General features: G+C 42.7%; 1 protein-coding gene across 1 annotated transcript in view; it reads left to right on the top strand.

Annotated features, from left to right (window-relative positions):
* Positions 1–7,549: 7,549 nt before the first annotated feature.
* LOC307237390 (NACHT, LRR and PYD domains-containing protein 3-like) overlaps positions 7,550–22,543 on the top strand; it is a gene marked incomplete at both ends in the record, with an annotated part of 102,537 nt that continues 87,543 nt past the window's right edge. The window contains 6 exons of the mRNA XM_080010103.1: positions 7,550–7,829; positions 9,055–10,897; positions 11,292–11,459; positions 14,413–14,574; positions 15,138–15,266; positions 15,488–15,661. Of these exons, the coding sequence (XP_079866229.1) occupies positions 7,550–7,829; positions 9,055–10,897; positions 11,292–11,459; positions 14,413–14,574; positions 15,138–15,266; positions 15,488–15,661 (2,756 nt within the window). The remainder of the gene's footprint in view (positions 7,830–9,054; positions 10,898–11,291; positions 11,460–14,412; positions 14,575–15,137; positions 15,267–15,487; positions 15,662–22,543) is intronic.

Here is a 22,543-nt window from a genome sequence, read left to right as displayed (position 1 = left end):
CACATATGAAGAAATTTAACAGAGAGTGAGGAAGGCCGACGCCCCGCCCTGCATTAGGATCCGAGCTCCGTGAGTCACTCGGCTCCTCGTTGCCGCGGCTACGCTCACTTCCAAAGTCTGTGGCGCTTTCAATCCATGACCTTGCATTTCCCCAAATCACGTTCCACCTTCCCGCGCCCTCTGCCCCCAGTCCAAGTCCCGCCAAAGGCATCGGCTCCGGCCCTCATTGTGTTTTAACATTCATAGCGTGTGTTTTGTTGATTGGGAATGCTGCGATGTGTTATGTTTACTTATTTTGGGCGTGTTCTAAACTTAGAGGATTGTGTTGTCGGGCGGGGAAAGAAAACAAATAATGTCTCTACTTTTATTCTGATCAGTTTTTCTATTTAAGCACAGTTTGAAAGAGATTGTAGATGAAATGTTTTGTTTTATTTGATTCCTATTGTTTGATGTCGGTGGAAGCATCACTGTACACATAATTTGGTTTTTTTTGGTGCGAGCGGCAGTGAGGCTGCACCTCGACCGAACAGAGCACAGTCATGATCAGATGGGTTTGATCTCGGCAGTTTTGAGTCAGACTCAATGACGGAATCACCCTCTTTCGTCCGAACATTTGAGTATCAAATCAAAGTTAATTTTATCGAGCACATTAAAAAGAAAACACACTCACACATTTGGCCAAAGTTCTGAATAGGCTTAAAATATGAAATACAAGAATAACACAGAAGCGCCACAGGAATGCAGTGAAACAGTTCGCTGCAATTTGAAAAATTACACGGCAAATTAAAATAAAAGGGAATAGAACCACACCTAAAAATGAAGCTAATCAAACTATTAAAAAAGAAAGAGAAATAAATAATATAAAAATAAAATAAAGTAATAAGAAAAAAATATATACAGTATATATCAACAAAATAATTGCTGTTACTCAAGGGGAATGGGCCTATTCCAATGAGCTGCTCCAAAGATTAGGGGCCACCACTGCGAGGGCGCGGTCGCCTCTATTTTTGAGCAAAATAACAAGCCGTGAAATCTCAAACATCGATGCCAAAGCAGACAGGAAGCCCAGAGGAGGGAAGCCGACACCGGGGTCCTACGTCCGCGCTTACTGGTTCCACTCAGGAGACAAGCGGCTGCGTTTTGTACGACTTACAGACGTTTGAGGGAAGATTTTACATTTACATTACATTTAGTCATTTAGCAGACGCTTTTATCCAAAGCGACTTACAATTGTTCAAACACTGACGGACGCAGCCATCAGGGGTTAAGTGTCTTGCTCAAGGTCACTACAGCATGCTAGCAGGAGGAGCCTGGGATCCAACCAGCAACCTTTGGATCACTAGACCACCAGCTCTACCTCCTGAGCTACCATCCCCATTAAAATAATTTATCTAAACCCCCATACAGAGAACCGCAGTAGAACCGCAGTAGGCCAACACAGAAGTAATAGAAGCATGAATACCTCTTTTGAGGTCATTTGGAGACGAATAAAGATTCCTCTTCTTCCAGGAGAGAGATATGCCTTAACCCTGGCACTTAGTCAGGTTATGTGGTATGATTGAGTACAGCTTATTATAATTACAGGACGTTATAATGATTGCCGACTATAAAAAATGGCTACTGGCTAGACTGGTCATTAGTTTATGAGGCTAGTTACTAGCACGCCGAGGCTAGCAACCCACTGGATTGGTTAGCACAGAAATCCAACCCCTTTCCTCCAGCAGCCAATGTCACATGTGAGAGAGAAATGCATACGATCGACTATTTTGAATGAGGACAAAGGCCTCTACCTCCAGAAGGGGTTTTTTAAACATTTGTCTCTGTCTCCCCAGGAACCCCCCAGAGTTTATGTAAAGAGAAATGTTTTTGCTCCCTACAATGTCAATTCTAATATGAAAGTATCAGATCACAATTGGCTCTGTTTACCTTCTATGGAGATGGAGAGACTCAACAGGGGAGCCTAGAGGTGCATTGTCATGCAACCCGGCGGGATGGTAGCTCAGGTGGTAGAGCTGGTGGTCTAGTGATCTAAAGGTTGCTGGTTTGATCCCAGGCTCCTCCTGCTAGCATGCTGTAGTGTCCTTGAGCAAGACACTTAACCCCTAATTTCTCCTGATGGCTGCGTCCGTCGGTGTTTGAACAATTGTAAGTCGCTTTGGATAAAAGCGTCTGCTAAATGTAATAACCCGCGTCTGCCAGGTCAAGTTTGCAAGTCCCTGTTAATTTCATTGTCTGGGGGTGGCACCCAGGGAGACAGTTGGGGGGGGGGGGCGCAGACTTGTAGGAGACCTCTGACCCAAGCCACACCCTGTTTTTTGTATAAAGTCTACTGTATTTAGAAATGATATCAGATTGAGCCTAGCGCTGCTTTGGAGCAGTACCGAATTTCTCTTTATTCTGCAGAATGAATAATCTTGAATATTTTCAGTTTTGTTTTCTTGTAGCGGGCAGATGAACCCCACCGATTATTGCAGAAGAATTTCTTCCACACACATCAATCTCATCTTGCAGCTTAACATAACCTAAACTGAGATATTGACCTTTGAACCCTGACCAAAGGTCAAGTGTTTTGGACATCGATAGTAACACTTGCACATTGTTTTTCACTCATACCTTGTTTTCCTTTTAAGTTTATAACAATACAACTACATTCCCATGAGGCCATTGCAGCCAAGTTGCATGACAAAATGGCACATAATTGTAGTTTTTGTAGTTTTTAGGGTTAGTGTTAAAGTTTACGTTTGAAACGTTGATAAATAATTGCATAAATATTACGCAATGTGTGTAATACTTTTTTTTCGTTCCTGCAGAAGCCACAGGTCCATATGATATCGACCTCCTTTAAAGAGAAACATGTTTTATCAACGATGTCTTGGGGACTACACTATCCATAATCCCAAGTGTACCAGCGACGGCTCTGATTGGTGGAGCTCGCTGTTACCATGGAAATGTTTACCGCACTTGCACAGGCGTGCAAACGCTGACATTTAGATCCAATTAAATTGTATCTATGAATGAACTTCATACTGAGGTGTGACCCTATATCCCTGTTCTCACCCAACCTGGAATTTAATAGACCATTCAGAGACAAAGCCAAACCAGTTTCTCGCTTTTATTTTGTGCCAGTCAGAACAAAATGTAATGCATTTTAAATTTTAATACATCCATAGGTTCTGCGACTGAAGATTCAGCAAGTGGATTGTTTATGCCTCAAATTTGTTTAGAAACAGATTTTGGTGGACTGATAAGATCAGTGAAAGTTTTCCGAGTAAATAAAACGGAGCCAGGAGTAAAGCTCAAATCCCGTTGGCCCACAGGACCCGGAACCTGTGCTCAGCCTGTGCTCGGACCATGGCTCGAATGCATAATCTGTGTGGAATTTTCAGCAAATAAAAACCTCAAAAACAGGTTTTGGGGACCTCAGGGACCGGTATTAACATGAGTTAAAAGGGGAACAATAGGTCCCCTTTAATTTTTGTTATGTGTAGCACGAAGAAAAGTCAATTGTAGAAGACAATTGTACTCCGGGATTTAATAGATTACTTTTCGTGACTATGAGTCATAAAAGCGTGAGACCAGGTTATTTTTTTATTGGAGTTTGTTAATTCAATGCAGTGGAAAAATCCCATTACTTGACATGTTCAATGCACCTCATTTTGTGTGCGTTAAGGTGTTAACGTGTTTTTTTTTGTTATTTTGTCGAGGTTTATCTTTTGTTATGCTGGCGAGTGAGCAGGATTTTGCATGGCACCGGCTCAGCCCCTACAAGGATTTCCTTACAATTTTAGATTACGATTAAACAAGTAAAATCTCAATAAATACTGTCCGACAATTATTTTAAGTTTTATATTTATCCAAGACTGATACTTCATAAAACAGGCACGTGTCGAGCAGTGGCGTGAATGTGTAATCACTCTCCAACGGTGATGGTTTCCGACGGTCCAAATTTGAATGCTGATGATGATGTATTTGTCATGTTTTGGAATAAATGTGCATACATTGATCGGAATTCCCAGAAAACAAATCATTTGTTTGAGCAGATTGCAGAATGACGTGACTTGAATGCACCCTGGCCAACGGTAAGAGTAGCAGTCAGAATTTGGGATGTTCAAACGCTTCAATTAATTAGAGGTTTGGTAACACGAATTGGCCACGAGATAACAAATGGTTGATCAAATATTATTGATCAACGCCAGTTAGTCTGCATGAGCTAAGCGAATATAAACAAATTAGTACCACTGTATACTGACATTGAAACAACAAACATTTAAATATATTGGTTATGTGAATCTGACTTTTCTAAATTTCTCTAGTTGCTTAGGTTCTTGTCCACTCTACTATGTTTCAGAATTAGCGCTGATGATGGAACTAGCACAGGAGATTAGTAGTGATGATTGACACGTGGTCATGTGTCAAACAGAGGGGGTGGAGGCTGAAAGTCATTTATTTTCTTTCATTTCTTTTATTTTTTTATTTTCTGTTGCTTGGTCATTTCTATGCAGGCTAGTGAAGTTTTATAAAAAAGTTGTATTTCTTTGAGTCCATGTCAGTGGATTTGGGTGACGCAGTCGTGTGGTTTTGAAAGATGCTACAATATAAGCCGGACAGCATTATGACAGATTTTCGAAAGGTAAACAACATAGTGTGAAGGACGTAAGAGGACACCACGCAGGAGCAACCCATCCACGGACCAATGTGACCGAGTTGGGGGGGGCCCTACCTCTCCCACTAGAAGGACCGCCACGCAGCCTCGGACCGAGAGACCGGAGGGTGATCTGTGACCTCCGGAGGAAAAAAAAAACTGGAACTGGGCCCAATTCCCGGCCCTGTTCGAAATCTACCTCAGCAAAGCAGCAGCAGTTAAGGTGGCAAAATGATCAACCACACCTCGCCAACAGAAGAAGATCGGTCACGTCTGTAGGATAGCCGTCCTGTTTATCAGCCAAACCGACGGCAGGACTTAAATCACACATTACACCCAAAAGACGTTTGTGATGTTTGAAACGTCACTTGGATGGCGTGTGGCAGGCAGAACTGCCACACTGATGTTTCTTCTATTCCTGTCATGTTGTATTATCCCTATTAGTAACGTTTTGGTGAGTTGGGTGGTCTACACAACAATGGGACAATCAGCCACAACATTAAAACCACTGACAGTTGCAGTGAATAACATTGATCATCTCCTTCCAATGGCACCTGTCAAGGGGTGGGATGTATCAGGCAGCAGGTGAACAGTCAGTTGTTGAAGTTGATGTGTTGAAGCAGCGTAAGGATCTGAGCCACTTTGACGAGGAGCACATTGTGATGCTGGACGACTGGGTCAGAGCATCTCCAAAACCACAGGTCTTGTGGGCTGTTCCCGCTATGCAGTATGCGGTATGCATAGAGCAATGGAAGAAGGTGGCCTGGTCTGATGAATCACGTTTTCTTCTACATCATGTGGATGGGTGGTTGCTTGTGCGTCATTGACCTGGGGAAGAGATGGCACCAGGATGCATTATGGGAAGAAGACAAGCCAGCAGAGCCAGTGTGATGCTCTGGGCAATGTTCTGCTGGGAAACCTTGGGTCCTGGCATTCATGTGGATGTTACTTTGCCATGTAACACCTACCTTAACATTGTTGCACACCAAGTTCACCCCTTCATGGCAACGGTGTTCCCTGATGGCAGTGGCCTCTTTCAGCACGATAATGCTTCCTGCCACACTGCAAAAAATGTTCAGGAATGGTTTGAGGAACCTGACAAAGAGTTCAAGGTGTTTACTTACATTTAGTCATTTTAGCAGGCGCTTTTATCCAAAGCGACTTACAATTGTTCAAACACCGACGGACGCAGCCATCAGGAGCAATTAGGGCTTAAGTGTCTTGCTCAATGACTCTACAGCATGCTAGCAGGAGGAGCCTGGGATTGAACCAGCAACCTTTAGATCACTAGACCACCAGCTCTACCTCCTGAGCTACCATCCCCACACTTGGCCTCCAAATTCCCCAGATTTCAATCCGATCTGTGGGATGTGCTGGAACAACAAGCCCGATCCATGGACGCCCCACCTCACAACTCTCAGGACTTAAAGGATCTGCTGCTAACGTCTTGGTGCCAGATACCACAGGACGCCTTCAGAGTCTGGTGGAGTCCATGCCTCCACTGGTCACAGCTGTTTTGGTGGCACGTGGGGGACCTGCACAATATAAGGCAGGAGGCTTAATGTTGTGTCTGATCAGTGTACGTATACGCAAATAGATTTAGAAGACAACAATGAGAGGAGCCTCCCTGCTTCCGTTTTTAGTGAGCTCCACCTTTCAATCAAACAAATTTCCTATAATCTTACTGAGGAGGGGCTGTGATTGGAGATTGAGATATTGGAGAATGGAGATTGGAGAAATGATTTCTTTGACTGTCAGAATAGTGTCATTATTCTACAGTCACGCTGTAATTGGCACTTGAAAATGTCATAATGATTTTTAAGTTTGATTTTCCGCCATTTTCTCTCAGCTGTCCTGCACTCTTTTAGACCTCCTGACGATGCAGATGTTACTCCATGGGTTATTTATTTATTTATTGTTTTTCCAGAATTCATTTAAATGTTTTGGGTTCAGTGGACAATTGAGTCACATTTTTAAGAGACTCCAGGTGAGTCCCAAAGGAGGGAATGAAGGAGATATCTTCATACGACGTTTTATTTACTTTCACTCATAACCAATACTGTATGTTTGTTTTTTTATATCTGCGAATAACCTTTTTACCTAATCATTCTACATCGACTATTCTCCAGCTTGTGTCCAGGGTCATACCACATTCCTCTTGTCTCCACAAAGCTTTTAATTGCTGAAAGAAGCCAGAGGCATGCACTCCCCTTCTCACTCCCTATCCTGCATGGACATTTGTCTGTGTCCAACTTTGGGTGCCAAGGTTGTGGGACACACCCAGCACTCTCTCTCTTTCTCTCTCTCTCTCTCTCGCTCGCTCTCTCTCTCTCTCACTCTCTCTCTCTCTCTCTCTCTCTCTCTCTCTCTCTCCCTCTCTCCCAGATGTTCAGCTCATATTATCCTGTTGAAAGCAGGAAACCTTTGTACATCTCCTCGTGTCATGCTGTGACCACTTGGACAAAGATACCCAGCTGTTATAAAATTTAGTTAAAGCTTTAAGAAGTCGTACTTTTCAATTATTTATCTCCGTATTCAACTGTTTCAGCAAACTAACGTATAAGCCCGGAGGACACCTTGAAAAATCTTCCACATTGCATTGAGAATTCTTCATTAAAGTCCCTGTAAAGCAAAAATAAATGTGTTCTGAGTTTGTCACACCACAGAAAAATGTGTTATTGACCACCCAGCCAAATTTGAATGATTAAAAAAATCGCCAAGTGTATAAAATTTGGTTTGAAAATTGTGAAAAAAAGGTTAGTTCCCTGTGCTCTGAGACACTGGGGTGTGTCCCCCCATATTTATCTAAAATTCAGTACGATCCTCAGCCGATTTTCACATCTGACTGCCACGCTCATACTGTGACGAAATCACAATTATGTCCATTTTTTATTTCAGTGTGAAATGATGGCGAAGCTAGCACAGCATCTCCTGAGAGCCATGGAGGATCTGGGGGAGAAAGACCTCAAAAAGTTCCAGTGGTTTCTCCATCAGGGTGACGTTGTGCAAGGCTTACGAGCCATCCCCAAGAGCTGGCTGGAGGATGCTGACCGGCAGGACACGGTGGACCACATGGTGCAGGCCTACGGTCACGACGGAGCTCTGGCCGTCACAGCAGAGCTTCTGGCAAAGATCAACAGAAATGATTTAGTCCAGTGGTTTTCAAACACAAACATGGGAATGGAAGGTACGTCTAAAAATTATACTCACAACATGAGTATATGTATGATAACATACTCATATTTAGAATTTAGCCTGGAGTTGAAGGTACTGTAAGTGGTGGCCCTGCTAGACTTTCATATTCTTATAAAAAACAACTAAGGGGTGTGTTATAGCAGTCCTACCGGCCTCTTTTCTGCAGCTCTCTGGCTTGAAGTGTCTTTACACCCTTTTAACCGGCACTTTCCCCGTCTCTCTGTTTTCTTAGAGCGTGCTGGCAAGGTGGGAGACAATTTGGACAAAATCAAAGCTTTTTCATTTCACCCACAGTTTTCCCCTCTTCAACAACATCCCACTCTCAGCATACAGAGTGAAGGTAAAGTTCCGTCCTTCCTTATTATGGCTGCTATGTCTGTTTGCCATGTCCTTTTCTACATTTTTGATTGATAGATATTTCAGCAGATTAATTTGGTTTTCTGTATAATTGCCACTGTCCATTGTTAGGCTAAAATATCTAAATTCCAGCTTGTGATCCGAATTGCTGGTTCAAATATGTAATTATTTCTGGGAAATCTAGCTGTGGAACACAAATGGGTGACACTGCTGTTTGGTCAACAGAGCAGCTTCTGTTGGTCGGTAATATCCTCCATGAGAGGGGCCCTCGTCATGACATGCTGTCCCTCTGCTCCAGGGCTTGTTCCATCTAGCCCAGTCTCTACAATAAACTGGTGATATTTCTACTCCATTGTCTGTGTCCAAGGTGACCAGCCATCGGGTTAGGCTTTTTGATACCAACAACTGGTTTATTTCCTCTCCTGACTGAGTGTCACGGCTCACTCGATATAAACTGTCCCTATTCACTGTAAAATACGTTTGAGTGAACGCGGCTTCTGGGCGCAACAAGATCCCATCAATTTGAACTACCCGCCTAAAGGCCCCATGAACGGTATCGTCCCGCTACTGCTCCAGTGGAAAATCATTGATGGAGAAGACCACTGGGGCCGGGGAAGACACCTTCGCTTCCGACCCCGCAGCAACCACTCACGGCCCCTTAGCGTCACTGCGCAACACTCACATTTCCCGGAACTGACTGTTCACTTGCTGCCTAATGTATTCCACCACTTAACAGGTGCCATTGGAACAAGATGATCAATGTTATTCACGTCACCTGTCAGTGGTTTTAATGTTGTGGCTTATCGGTATATATATGCATATATATTCTTTGAGTACGTTGCTTTGTTTTTTCCAAACAGCGTTGTCGGAGCACTCATCACTCATCAAATCATACCAACGTACTCTCCAGTCCAACCTCCAGAACAGATTTATGTATGTAGTTGAAGGATTGTCCAAGCAGAAGGATAAAAAACATCTGGACGATATCTACACTGAGCTCTACATGACCGAAGGGAATGACATAGAAATCAATTGTCAGCATGAGGTCAGGCAGATTGAGATTGCATCACGAAAGTTGCAGAGAATGGAAAAACCAATCAAACCCTGCAACATATTCAACCACCCTTCTAGAAAATACATACCCATTAAAACGGTGCTGTCCAACGGTATTGCAGGCGTCGGTAAAACGTTCCTTGTGTACAAGTTCATCCTGGACTGGGCTGTGGGTGCCTCCAACCAAGACGTGCATCTCACCTTCCCATTCACATTTCGGCAGCTGAATTTGTTGAAGGGAAAACAGTTTAGTCTGGTGGAGTTAATTCACACCTGCATCAGAGAGACCTTAGCCATCGATGAGGGGGGGCTCAATCATATCTTTGCGTCACTGCAGACATCGGGAAACTCCAACTATGACAAGAGCAACTATAAGATACTGTTCGTGCTCGATGGTTTGGATGAGAATCGCCTGCAGCTTGACCTCACGGCTGAACAGAGGCATTCTGTCGACATCATGGAGTCAAACTCGGTGGATGTGCTGATGTCAAACCTCATCACGGGGAAGTTGCTCCCCTCCGCCCGCCTCTGGATAACCACGCGGCCCGAAGCAGCCGGTCAGATCCCTCCCGAGTACGTCGACATGGTGACAGAGTTGAGAGGGTTCACTGACCCCCAGAAGGAGGAGTACTTCAGAAAGAGATTCAAAGACAAAGAGCTGGCCTGCGGAATCATCTCCCATTTGAAGAATTCACGGAGCCTTCACATCATGTGCCACATACCTGTCTTCTGTTGGATCACTGCCACCGTTTTGGAGCATGTGTTGAGTACAGGTCAGAGAGAGCAGATGCCCGAGAACCTGACTGAGCTGTACACACATTTCCTGGTGTTTCAGATCAAACAGACCACTCTGCGGTGGGGTGCAGAAAAGAGCTTGCAGAGCATCGAGTCCCTCGCTAAACTTGCTTTTGACCATCTGGAGAAAGGCAACCTGATCTTCTACGAGCGAGACCTGAAGAAAAGTGGCATCCCTTACAATGAGGCGTGCTTGTACTCTGGGGTGTTCACACAGATCTTTAAAGAGGAACACGGGCTGTACCAGGACAAGGTGTTCAGCTTTGTCCATCTGACCATACAGGAGTACCTTGCTGCTGTGCACGTGGCTATTTCGCTAATCAACAACAACACGAATGTGATAAAACAACAAGGGATTTTTCAAAGCTTGCTAGCTCTTTTCAGAAAGGTGCCTGCAGCAGAGGTCCACATCATGGCTGTGGACAGAGCTCTACAGAGTGCAAACGGGCACTTGGACATGTTCCTTCGTTTCCTCCTGGGCCTCTCCCTGGAGACTAATCAGATTCTCTTACAAGGCCTGCTAAAACGGCCAGGAAGGAGCCCGGAGACCAATCAAGTCATAGTTGACTACATCAAGAAGCAGATCAAGGAGAATCCGCGTCCGGAAAAATGCATCAACCTGTTCCACTGTCTGAACGAGCTTAATGACCGTTCTCTAGTGGAAGGGATACAACTATATCTGAAAACAGGAAGGCTTTCCACGATGAAGCTCTCCTCTGCTGAGTGGTCCGCTCTGGCCTTTGTGCTCCTTACGTCAGGGGAGAGTCTGGCTGTGTTTGACCTGAGGAAATACTGTAGATCGGATGACGGCCTGTTGAGGATGTTGTCATTGGTCAAAGCTTCCACCACAGCAATGTAAGTGTTAATTATAAATTATTGTTTATTTTTCAGGAATATGCAATAGGAGGTGTCCAAGTTCACCAGAAATTTGTAAATGATTTGGTTTGACTTGGACCAGACTTCTTGCTGGTAACCTGAAAGGGGGTTAGGTGTGCCGCAAGTAGGACCTTTTTGTGCCAGGCTGGAAGATTTCTAACAACTGGCCTGTTTTACATTTACATTTACATTTAGTCATTTAGCAGACGCTTTTATCCAAAGCTACTTACAAGGGAGAATAACATTCAAGCTACATTGCGACAGAGATTAGTGTAACAACAACATTAGTGTAACATTAGTGTTACAGTGTTTTACATTAACAGTGTGAACCCAACATGATAGTCCTTCTGTGTTTAACTTACTTGTAACGCAGACTGACTCAGTGTGAGCTCTCATACCAGTGCTGCGAAGCTCTGTCCTCGGTCCTCAATTCGGCAACTCTGAGAGACCTAGACCTGACGAAAAACCCCCTGGAGGACTCTGGGGTGAAGCTGCTCTCTGCTGGACTGGGGAGTCCACAATGCAGGCTGCAGACTCTCAGGTCAGTGTTCTGGTCTCAACTTGGGATGAAGACAAGTAACCCATGTGGGACCTTTGCTATATGATTTTTAAACTACTTGTAAAAACAACCGTTCATCACTGCTTTCTAAAAGGAATTTAACTGCACAATAAAATTGGAATAACAAGACAATGTATGGTCGGGTTACACTACAAGACTTTCAAAGGTCTTCTAAAACCCTAGCATCACACATTTGCAGACTTTTTTTCCCATCCCAGTAGTGCACACACTGTAGGATTTTGCAAGAACGGGTGATTATGTGGGATCACACACCTTTGGATTCTAACACACAGAGCTAAGACGTCAGACTAACTATAAGATAATATTAAACCAACTGGATATTCTCACTAGAGTGCCAGACTAGTCTGATCGTAAGAGTTTCCGACCATCCCCAACCAAACTAGTGCCCTGGCCTGGATCTTAGGATATCAGGGCTCAACACCAACTTTTAAAAGTGGTTGCCAGGCTGGCAACCATGCACCCATGAGCTTTTGGTTGTCGAAACTTAGAATATGGTTGCCATTTTTAAACACCTTATATTTTGAGGAATTAAGATACCTTGAGATTATGCGTCAGCTTAATAATGAAAATGTGACATCAAATAATATTTAAAAACTTTATTACAGTGACCGCACAGAATTCTTTGTAGTTTTTGTTTTATCTGATACTTCACAGAAATTGAATCTTCAGGAGGGTAAGAAACACGAGTCAAGACAGACAAGGGCCGTGATATCACTAACTCCTCTGCGCACACTTTGCCTGATCACACTTAAGCCCCTATTCCACTGCATAAAAACCACCAATACTCAACACCCGCTAACATCTGTTTTAGTCTTTAGTGGGAAAGGTTACAATCGGCATTCATCCCCGGGACAAATGACTCTGCTGTAGTCACAGGTATTTATCAGCTCCAGCTCCGATCGGCAATGATGAGAACATGACACCCAGGTAGACACACTAATTTTCTGGCGCGATGCTATGATGCGGGTTGAAGTTACAGATGTTGGTGCGTAAATAGCCAGGAATATCCGTGTATCATTCCATCATTTCATATCCCACTTAGTATCCAAAATCAAAATCAGAAGTTATTGAGGGTTTTTGCCGTGTGCTGGTCCATGGAATGTTTTGAGTTGCGGGACCGCTTCGCGCGGACCGCTCAGACCACCCACGCTCTCCATTTCGAACTGCCGAAGGACCGGGCCCGATGCGCGGAGAGCCGGCCTGCCCAGGAGCCGGTTCCCCTGCAGCACGCTGCCGTGCATGTATGGATACTCCATGCTGCTTTCTACAGTTTTTTTTTTTTTTTTTAACTCCCTGACACGCCCCTTTCCTGGTGCATTTGTGACATTGAACGTGACACACCAGAAAAAAAGAAAGGCATACTCATCTACTGGCAATGAGGAAAGAGCCAGTCGCCTATTTTTTGTGGGTTTACCCGCGTTTAAAAAATTTTGGTGTAAAAACAGTTTTCGCATGTGTCTGTCTGCCTCTTACACCCACATGTGTATGCTCACCACACAGACAATAAGAATCTCAACAGTCCTGTTTGTCCCCTCATTGTTGTTTTTGTCTGTACTTTTAACGCTGTCGCAGACGAGAGAGGAGTGAGGGATGCAGAGATGTTCACACGCTGCTGGTTGTAGTGCGAAGAAACAGAGAGATAAAGGGAAAAGTCTATAAAAGGGTCACGGCCATCCCCTGGTTGTTGTTTCCGTCTGGACGCCTTAGCCCCTGGGGTGGTTGTGAGCAACTCGGCAGGGAATAGAACCGGGCTTCGGCTGCAGAACTATCGTCTGGGTCGCCTTCACTGAGTCCTGTCCAGTTAACGCCGCCAAACCCCACAATATTTTGCTTTGTATCGGCCCCATTGTCAAGCGGCACACTGGGAAAATGCTTTTTACTCTTGATACAGGGGGTGGGGGCATCTGGGGCAGTCAAAAACTTTATTTTCTTAAAACATGAAAAATAACATCTGGGGCGCCCAACGTCTTTACAATTTGTATTCTATAAATAAAGTAACATTTTCTTCCATCATTTTATTTTCTTTAATTTTTATTTCCTCTTATTTCCTCGCTTTGTACCCCGAAAGATGATTGGCGCCCTAGACGACTATGGCCTACGTATGCTCAGAACTGGCCCTGGGTCCAAGCCATACTCATTTTTAATGCTGTGCGTCTACAAAGATAAGAACTAGTTATTGTCTTGTGACGGCTATATGTTGACAAATTTGACCAAATTGACAAAGACTAAAACAACCACATTTCCTGAATATTTTTATTATATTTTAGTTTGTTTTGTAAGTACACAATATAGTTTCAGTTAGTTTTAGTTTTTCTCCAAAGTCCAGTTTTTATTGTTATTTCAGTTAACTTATATGTTTTTTCACACCTAGGATTCATTTTTAGTTGCGCTTGAGTTAACTGTACAGGGATGCAAACACATGCACATGGTGGAAAAAGAGAATTTGTTGTGCATTGAGCTGCAGAGTGGCTATTGTGGAGTATTGAAATCACAAGACAATAAATGCATACTTTGACTGGGCATGACCTCAGTCTCTTCTAACTGGCCACTGATTTTCCAGTATAAACATCATTTCGTAGCTACTGTACCCGACTCAAATGTTCCCTGATTGTAATTTTTGAAGTACAGTAATAGAAAGGAGAGGAATAATCACACACTGGACTTTCTCTCGAGGGCTAAAAGAAGAAATGTATTTTCTTATTCTTTACTTTTCCCCATAATACTATCGACTTCTACCACAAGGTGCTTGTTTATAGCTTGAAAAACGCTTATCAACTAAAAGTTTCACATCCCATTAGCATTTTTTCTCGATTCAAGTAAGATTTGTTTCTAAGTTTGGTCAACTATTTTCGCAATGCATGCAATGTGTCATATGCTCAAAAAAACGGAATCATTTAAAAGGAGGTGTTTTCAGGCTGTCAGACTGTCTGCTCACAGAGGAGAGCTGCTTGTCTCTGTCCTGGGCTCTGCGCTCCAACCCGGCTCATCTGAGGGAGCTGGACCTGAGCCGCAACAACATCCGGGACCTGGGGCTGAAGCGGCTGCTGTCCACACCGGGGAGCCTGAAGACACTCAGGTCAAAAATATGCAGCGTTGTCACGGCCGTCGCCCACTCCTGCTTTGGGTGGGATGTGTGTGTGTGTGTATGTGACCCTTTTCTTAGTGTTTTCCCCCCTCGTCGTCTGTCCAAACTCTGTGGTCCAAGGGCCCGGCGGCTCCTCCCACTTCCCGGCCAGCTCCTTTGGTGATCCCGATTGGAGAGGCACCCGGTCCGGCACTCCAATCCAGACGCCTCAATTGCTCAGCATATATGCTGATATATGCTGAGCAATAGAGCAATTATTTCTTATTATACTCTTATTATAATTTATTATTTCCCTGAACAGAGCCATAGATTGCCAGACTTGAGCTGGCCTTTCATTCCCCATCCCTCATACCCTGTGAGAATCAACACCTAGTCATAATAATAATAATATTAATAATACTAATTATAATAATAATAATAATAATAATAATAATAATAATTATTATTATTATTATCATTATTATTATATTACTATTATATATTCATAATAATTATAAAATGTTTTTCCCCTCTAGATTGAAGTTTTGTGGACTGACGCGGGAATGCTGTGGCAGTGTTGCCTCGGTTCTCAGCTCCAGCAGTCTGACAGAGTTGGATCTGAGCGACAATGATCTGTGGAATGAGGGAGTGAAGCGGCTCTCCACCGGACTGGGCAATCCACACTGCAGGCTGGAGACTCTCAGGTCAGTGTTTGTTCCTGGTGGTCCTACACAAAGCGTCCTCTCACCAGCTGACCAGCCATCCTGCCAATGATCCTGCTTGATCCTCCAGCCGGGTCCCGGAAGTCGACCCCTGCTGACCGTCTTATTCGACCCCCCGACTCTGTCCCGCTCCCGACTACTTCAGAAAACTCGCACGGGTCCATTGCCCAAACGTGTTAACATTGCTGGGCGTCGTCCTCTAGGTTGTCGGGCTGTCTGATCACAGAGGCGGGCTGCGCCGCTCTGGCCGCAGCTCTGAGCGCCAACCGCGGCCATCTGAGGGAGCTGGACCTGAGCTACAACAAGCCCGGGGACTCGGGGGTCCGGAAGCTGTCCGCCGGCATGGCGGACCCCAACTGGAGCCTGGAGATTAAAAGGTCTGCGGATTTTTCCGAGCTACAGCCCTTGTTTGGGGTTTTTGCGCTGGAAAGAAAGCGATTTCAAAGAAACAGAAGAGGAAGTTACATAGTCTCATAGTCTTATGGAAAGTCCAAACGTTTGTTCTCGAAATGAGGGGGCATGTGTCTTGAAATCTATTTTGAGAACGAGGAGAACGTCAAAGATCTGCCGTTCCTGTTGAAAAGGTCCCATAAGAAAGAGCAACGATTGTGATATTTTCAATTTGATGATTTCTCGGCTGTACACACTGAAATGTGCTGCAAGTGAAATGCGCCGTTTAGACTCTGCAAACAGAGGCCGAGAACTAGGGCCGAAAATGGGAAGGTTGGACAGGGATGTTTTTGGCGGGAGGCCTCTGCAGAAGCCCCCCCGTCATCGGCTTTGTCTGTCGTCCTCTGCAGTGTCGATCACAGCGGGAGGCGGCGTCTCCGACACATGAAATGTGAGTACAGCACTCCCCCTTCCCTCGCCCTCCTCCGCCGCCTTCAAGCGGGAAACCTCCCCCGTCACGTCCTCGCTTCTTAAATGGAGCGCTAGGTTTGCTGTTGCAATTTCTGGAACGTCAGCGTTTCCATAGTTGTTCATGGACACAAAGTGGAATCACCGCAACAAAATGTATTCACAGTCAGACCAGCCCCAGGTTGGTCAGATAGAGTACTATGACTAACACTGATATTGCTGTTACTGTGACTACAACTGCTACACTACTGCTAGTAGTTCTTTACTACACAACGCTACGCCACACTTTACTACACTATACTACACTATACTCAACTATACTACACTGTACTAAACTATACTACACTATACTAAACTATGCTCTGCTACGCTACACTACACTATACTACATTATACTCAACTACACTACACTATACTACACTATACTAGGCTACGCTATGCTACACTATACTACACTATACTACACTATACTATACTATACTATACTATACTACGCTACATTACAATGTATTATGGTATACTATACTACACTACATTACACTGTACTGTACTATACTATACTACACAGTACTATACTATACTATACTATACTACACTATACAGTTGTATACTACACTACACTATACTACGCAATACAGTACTATACTATACATACTGTACTATACTGTACTATATTACACTACATTACACTGTACTATACTACACTACAAAGTAGTATACTACATTACACTTGACTGTATTGTACTATACTACACTAGATAGTACTATACCATACTACACTATACAGTTCTATACTACACTACACTATAGTACATTACCCTATACTATACTACACAATACAGTACTATACACCATTACACTGTACTGTACTATACTATACTATACTACACCAGACTATACAATACTAAATTACACTGTACTATAATATATTATACTGTACTACATTACACTGTACTATACTGTACTGAACTATACTACACCAGATTACACTGTACTGTACTATACTACACTACATAGTACTATAGTATACTACACTATACAGTTCTATACTACACTACCCTATACTATACTACACAATACAGTACTATACTATACTATACATTACGCTGTACTATACTATACTATACTACACTACACAGTACCACAAAACCCTACACTACACTACACTATACTACACTACACTAGACTAGACTATACTATACTCAATTACACAGTACCATACTACGTTATACTATACTACACTACACGGTACTATACTATACTACATTACACAGTACTATACTATACTACACAGTATGATAATATACTACACTATACAGTTCTATACTACACTCTACAATACTATACTATACTACACTATGCTATACTACTACTTAATAAGATAAACAACAATCCTGAGAATAAGAGACTGTGGAGGCGATCTTAGCCACGTTTAAATAATGACAGTGTTTAAACAGGAAGTCCAGCGCTTTACTTCAACATGTGTGACAAACGTGCTCCATCGAGGAGGAAAAAGACCAAATTCCGCTTCAGAAGTCACATAAATCCTACCTCTGATACATAATAATAATAATAATAATTACACCAATTTCTGTATTCCTCCGTGCGCTGACCATCTCCAATTCAATTTCTGCAGTGTATTTCCTCAGGAGTCCAATTTGAGGGAAGGTCAGCGGGAATAGCTCTGAGGGTGAGTACTCCAGCTGCTCCCTGGGGGAGACGGTGACCTGAGCACAAAGCAGAGCCCACGGGGCCCCACAGAGTGTATTTATCCACAAGTTGCTCATCAGTTTTCCTGCACACCCCACGCCGCAGCCGACTGACTTTACAAATTCGAGGAGGGGGAAAAAAAAACACCAAAACCAGCGTCATTAGTCATAGTTGTATTGCTAAATTTCCTGTTTGGGTCCACTCAGCACGTGACTGTGCTTGTGGGGAAGCCTCGTACTGCGGTTTCTATGTGATGGATGTGCTTCCTCCCGGGCCGACGCAGGCCAGCTCGCACTGGACCCTCGCACCGGACCCCCGCACCGGACCCTCGCACCGGACCCTCGCAACGGACCCTCTCACTGCGAACAGGAGGAAAGTGACTCTTGACACTGGGAGGAGCCGGGGTGTATACCTGGACCGTGTCGTCCTGCACCGTCTCCTCTGGCGCGCCACGTCCCCTCCAGACCTCCCTCGGCCGCCCTGCGCCGGGGCTCCGCCGTCTGCCACGGCTCCTCGGATTGCAAGATGGACGGACTAACGGGATGAATCGTTTTATCTTCACTCAGAATGTAGAGGAAGGGAAAGGCCTCCCCGGTAATTTGGAGCCCGCCGTCTGGGTAGAGCCTCCCTTCTCGACCTGGAATTTCCCTTCTCCAGCTCAGCGGGTCCTTGGCGTTTCAAGGCCCCTTCCACTCGAACCCGTCTTCCCTCTTGTTTCCTCCCCTCGGACGCATGACTTTGACTTTTCACAGGTTGTTTTACGCACGAAACCCGTCAATCGTGTGCAGGCTTCATGTTCCTCGACTAAGAAAAGAGATACGTTATATCTCACAACCCCGAAACATCCGCAACATGCAAATGCACTTACAGTGAACACTTCACACACAGATTATATATCTGAACACGTCCAATTGTAATAAAAAAATACATATGAAAATTGGAAACGACTATACAGTATATTCATTGGTTATATACAACAAACGTGATATTTGGGCAAAACTGAATACTTTCTATTATAACTCATATTGATTAATTCTACTTCTCTCTGACGTTACCTTCCCTATCAACTGTCCATCTATAGGAATTAAATGTAAAGATTTTGTTGACTGAGTTTTGGTGTTGGGTGGGTTGAGAGATTGGATTGGAGACTGATGCAATGCTGCTACCTAGTGGCAAACTGGAAGACGTACAGATTCAGATTATTTTGGGTTAAAAACAGCATCAACGAAGTTATTATCTTTTATGATTATCTTCTTCATCAAAGTACATAATAATAATAATAATAGTAATACTAATACTAATAACTTGCTAAGCCCCTGTTGGGCGTGTGTGTCTGTGAGAGATCCAAAATCCTGAAATCAAAGTGTGTTATTATCGAATTATTGAATATTATTGAGTTTGTCACTTGAATGCAATGTTTTTTTGTTTTTTTTTTAATTCTTCTTATCCCATAATGACGTTTTAGAAATGTATTTTTGTTTGTGGGAAAAAAACGAGTATTTCCGTATATTGTGCATAATCTCCGGGTGCGTTGCAAAGACATTTCACTGCATTTCACCGCAAATATGTATGAACGTGTATGTATGTGACAAATAAACCTCTTGAATCGTGAATCTTGAATATTAAAAATGCAGATAAGGTTTCCCGAGCATGTTTATGTCATAAAAATGTAGGTATACGTGTGCGTGCCTTGTTTTGTCTCCTTTATTTAACGTATAGCCGTTTGTGTGATTGTTGTACGTGTCCCCACGCTATGCACATTTGTGTCAATTATATTTTGTTTTTTATGCGCACTTCGTATTATTTCCTAACTTCATGATAATTCCAGGTTTACGTCACAGGACGTAGTACTGCCGTCCACCACCAGGAGGTGCTTCGGAGTCAAATTAAATACAGTATATAATTTTCATTTTCATATATATATATATATATATATATATATATATATATATGGTTCCTCCTAAAACCATTCAAGCAGCTCAAGGTAAAATGCGATATGTTTGAATATTATTAAATGTACGTAAAGAGACTATTCAAGACTAGAATTTCACTTCGATGCCATATCAAAACGTTGAAGCCTCTCATTTATGATCGGAATTAATTTATTATACAAATACATTTACCGTTCAATTACTGTTGTCATTAGATGTTTTATTCAGTGTTCTTTTCACCATAACGTTCCTGTTGTTTAACTGGAGGTCCGTAGTGCTTTGTTGGCATAACATGGGATATTTTCGGATTTAACCGGCATTAACTAAGACACAGTGTAAACTACTATCAGTAATAGTTAATATTAATAGTATATTATTAATATATTATTCTTATTATTATTATTATTATTATTATTATTATTATCAATCACAATAATGATAATAATAACGATACTATTATATGACAATATTATGAATTATTATTAGAGAGACACATTATCAACTCTTTATTATATTGTGTAGAGAAATTATAATCAAATATAAAGGGACACATAATTATAATCATAATTGTTATTTTAATGTGTGAATAAATTATTGTTGTAGCTGCTATTATTCATTATTAGAGAGAGATTATCATCATGTAAAATATGACGTGTTATTATTTTAAAAATATGATTTAATTAGTAATAACAAGCAGGGGGAGAAGAAGACAATTGTTTCCATATCATTGTGATACATTTATTGCCATACTTTATAACTGAAGTTAAAAATGTTGCAATTTTCAACATTAACATGTGCAACCTGTCATAAATAAATACAGACATTACGCATTGTGAGGCCTGCAGGGAACACAGAGTTGCTTATACAAATCCACGCGTTAAGTAAACAATTATCCTGTGGAAATAAACCATGGCAAGAGAAGAGTTTTAGATAATAGGTCAAACTATTACTAATTGCATATTATTATTATTATTATTATTATTATTATTATTATTATTATTATTACATATCCTATGACTCATCCTATACTCACTCCCGTCACTCAGACTTTATTCTAACGTTTTACTCTCCTCCTATTTCTACGTTCCTCGGGATGGCGGCAGAATTACAAGCAGCTCAGGAAGTCTAGTACCGCTTTTAAATGTCATTTATTTGCATTTGCAGTTCTTCCTTCTGTCAAGTCGCAGTCAACTTGGGCCCGTGAAGGCCTCGGAGAGTTTAAGTGCTTTACAGAGAAACTAAATAATAATAATAATGATGATGATGATGACGACAATATTAACAACAATAATAATAATAATAATAATAATAATAATAATAATAATAATAATAATAATAATAGTAATAATAATAATAATAATAATAACAAGAATAATAACAATAATTTATATCATCCTCTCTCAATCTCCGCCTCATCCCCGTCCCCCTGTGTCGTGGCAAAGCTTCTCTTTCCAACTCCACCGCCTTCCTCCTCCACCCAGTTTGTCTTTTATTTCCATTTTTGCTTTTTCGTTTCAACACGTTCTAAGTGACGGGCGGTTTGCTGTAATACCGCGTTCTGACGCCAGAGGGTGCAGAGGAGCAGGAAAAAAACACCCCGATCCAGATCAGTCCAGTGAAATGGGTGAACTGATTTATGAGAATAAATCAATGTATTAATCTATTCTATGCGGGATTATCTATCTGATTACTGTACTTTGCACAATGCATTATTGCTTTCAACATATTTTACAAATTTACTTATTGTACTATTCATGTTCACTGTTTATGAATTGTGTTTACATTTATCTTCATGTATTTTTAAGGTCATGCCAATGAAGCTTAATTGAATTTAATTGAAATGAATGAGATTGAGGCCAAAGTCAGCCCAACAAAATGCCTTCACTCTCCCTTTCCACTTCCATCAACTTGAACTTTGACCTTGCGGTGGAGAGCAGAGGATTATGGGGGATTGACAGTGAGAAGAGGACTAATGATGCCTCTGTTGATTTTCCCTCCTTCACTCCCCGCCCCACGTCGTCTCTGTCTATCATAACAACTTGTGGCGGAAAAACAAACACCTAAAGTCTATGGTTCTCGAAGCAGGCCCCAGGGGCCGACGGCGACGGCCCGGATTAGACTCCAGAGATGTCGGCCCTGAACGGTGAAGATCAGTAAAAAAAAATCATTTGCATTTTTATAAATGTTCGCACACACACACACACACACACACACAAACAATGGGCACTCCCCCCCCAACAACATAACTTTGTCATACATTCACTGTGAAATACAAAATTACAAAAGTTCCCATGTTGTCTATTTTAAACTCCACCCCAAGAAAAAAGGAAGATAAATTGTACAAAACTAGAATGACAAGATAAAAAAAATAAAAATAAAATAAAAATAAACGCGATCGGCCCATTTGAAGTTGTAAAATTTAAAATTGCCAGAGACAGTGTTCAATTGAACCAAGGCTGGATTAAATTTTACCCAAGAAAAGGAATGAAAAATAACCCATCAAGCAACCGAGGTTGTTCCCGACCCCGGGGGCTGTTCGTTTCGCGAGTTCTCTCCTCGGTACCGGGCCTGGGGGAGGGGAGGGGGACACACAGGACAGGTGAGAGACACAGGTCAGCAGGTTCAGCTCAGACGTCCACTGAGCCAGGGAGTCTTCAGTAAGACAACAGGCCAGGGGCCGCTCGCCCCGCGGGGGCCCCGGCATGTCTGCCAACGCGCTGAGAGACCCCTCCCCTCTTCACATGCGACCAACCGCCAGGT

This window comes from Zeus faber (genome assembly GCF_960531495.2).
Source record: "Zeus faber genome assembly, chromosome: 11".
Classification (NCBI taxonomy): Eukaryota; Metazoa; Chordata; class Actinopteri; order Zeiformes; family Zeidae; genus Zeus; species Zeus faber.
The sequence above is the reverse complement of the archived record's forward strand: the minus strand, read 5'-3'. Positions and strand labels throughout refer to the sequence as shown.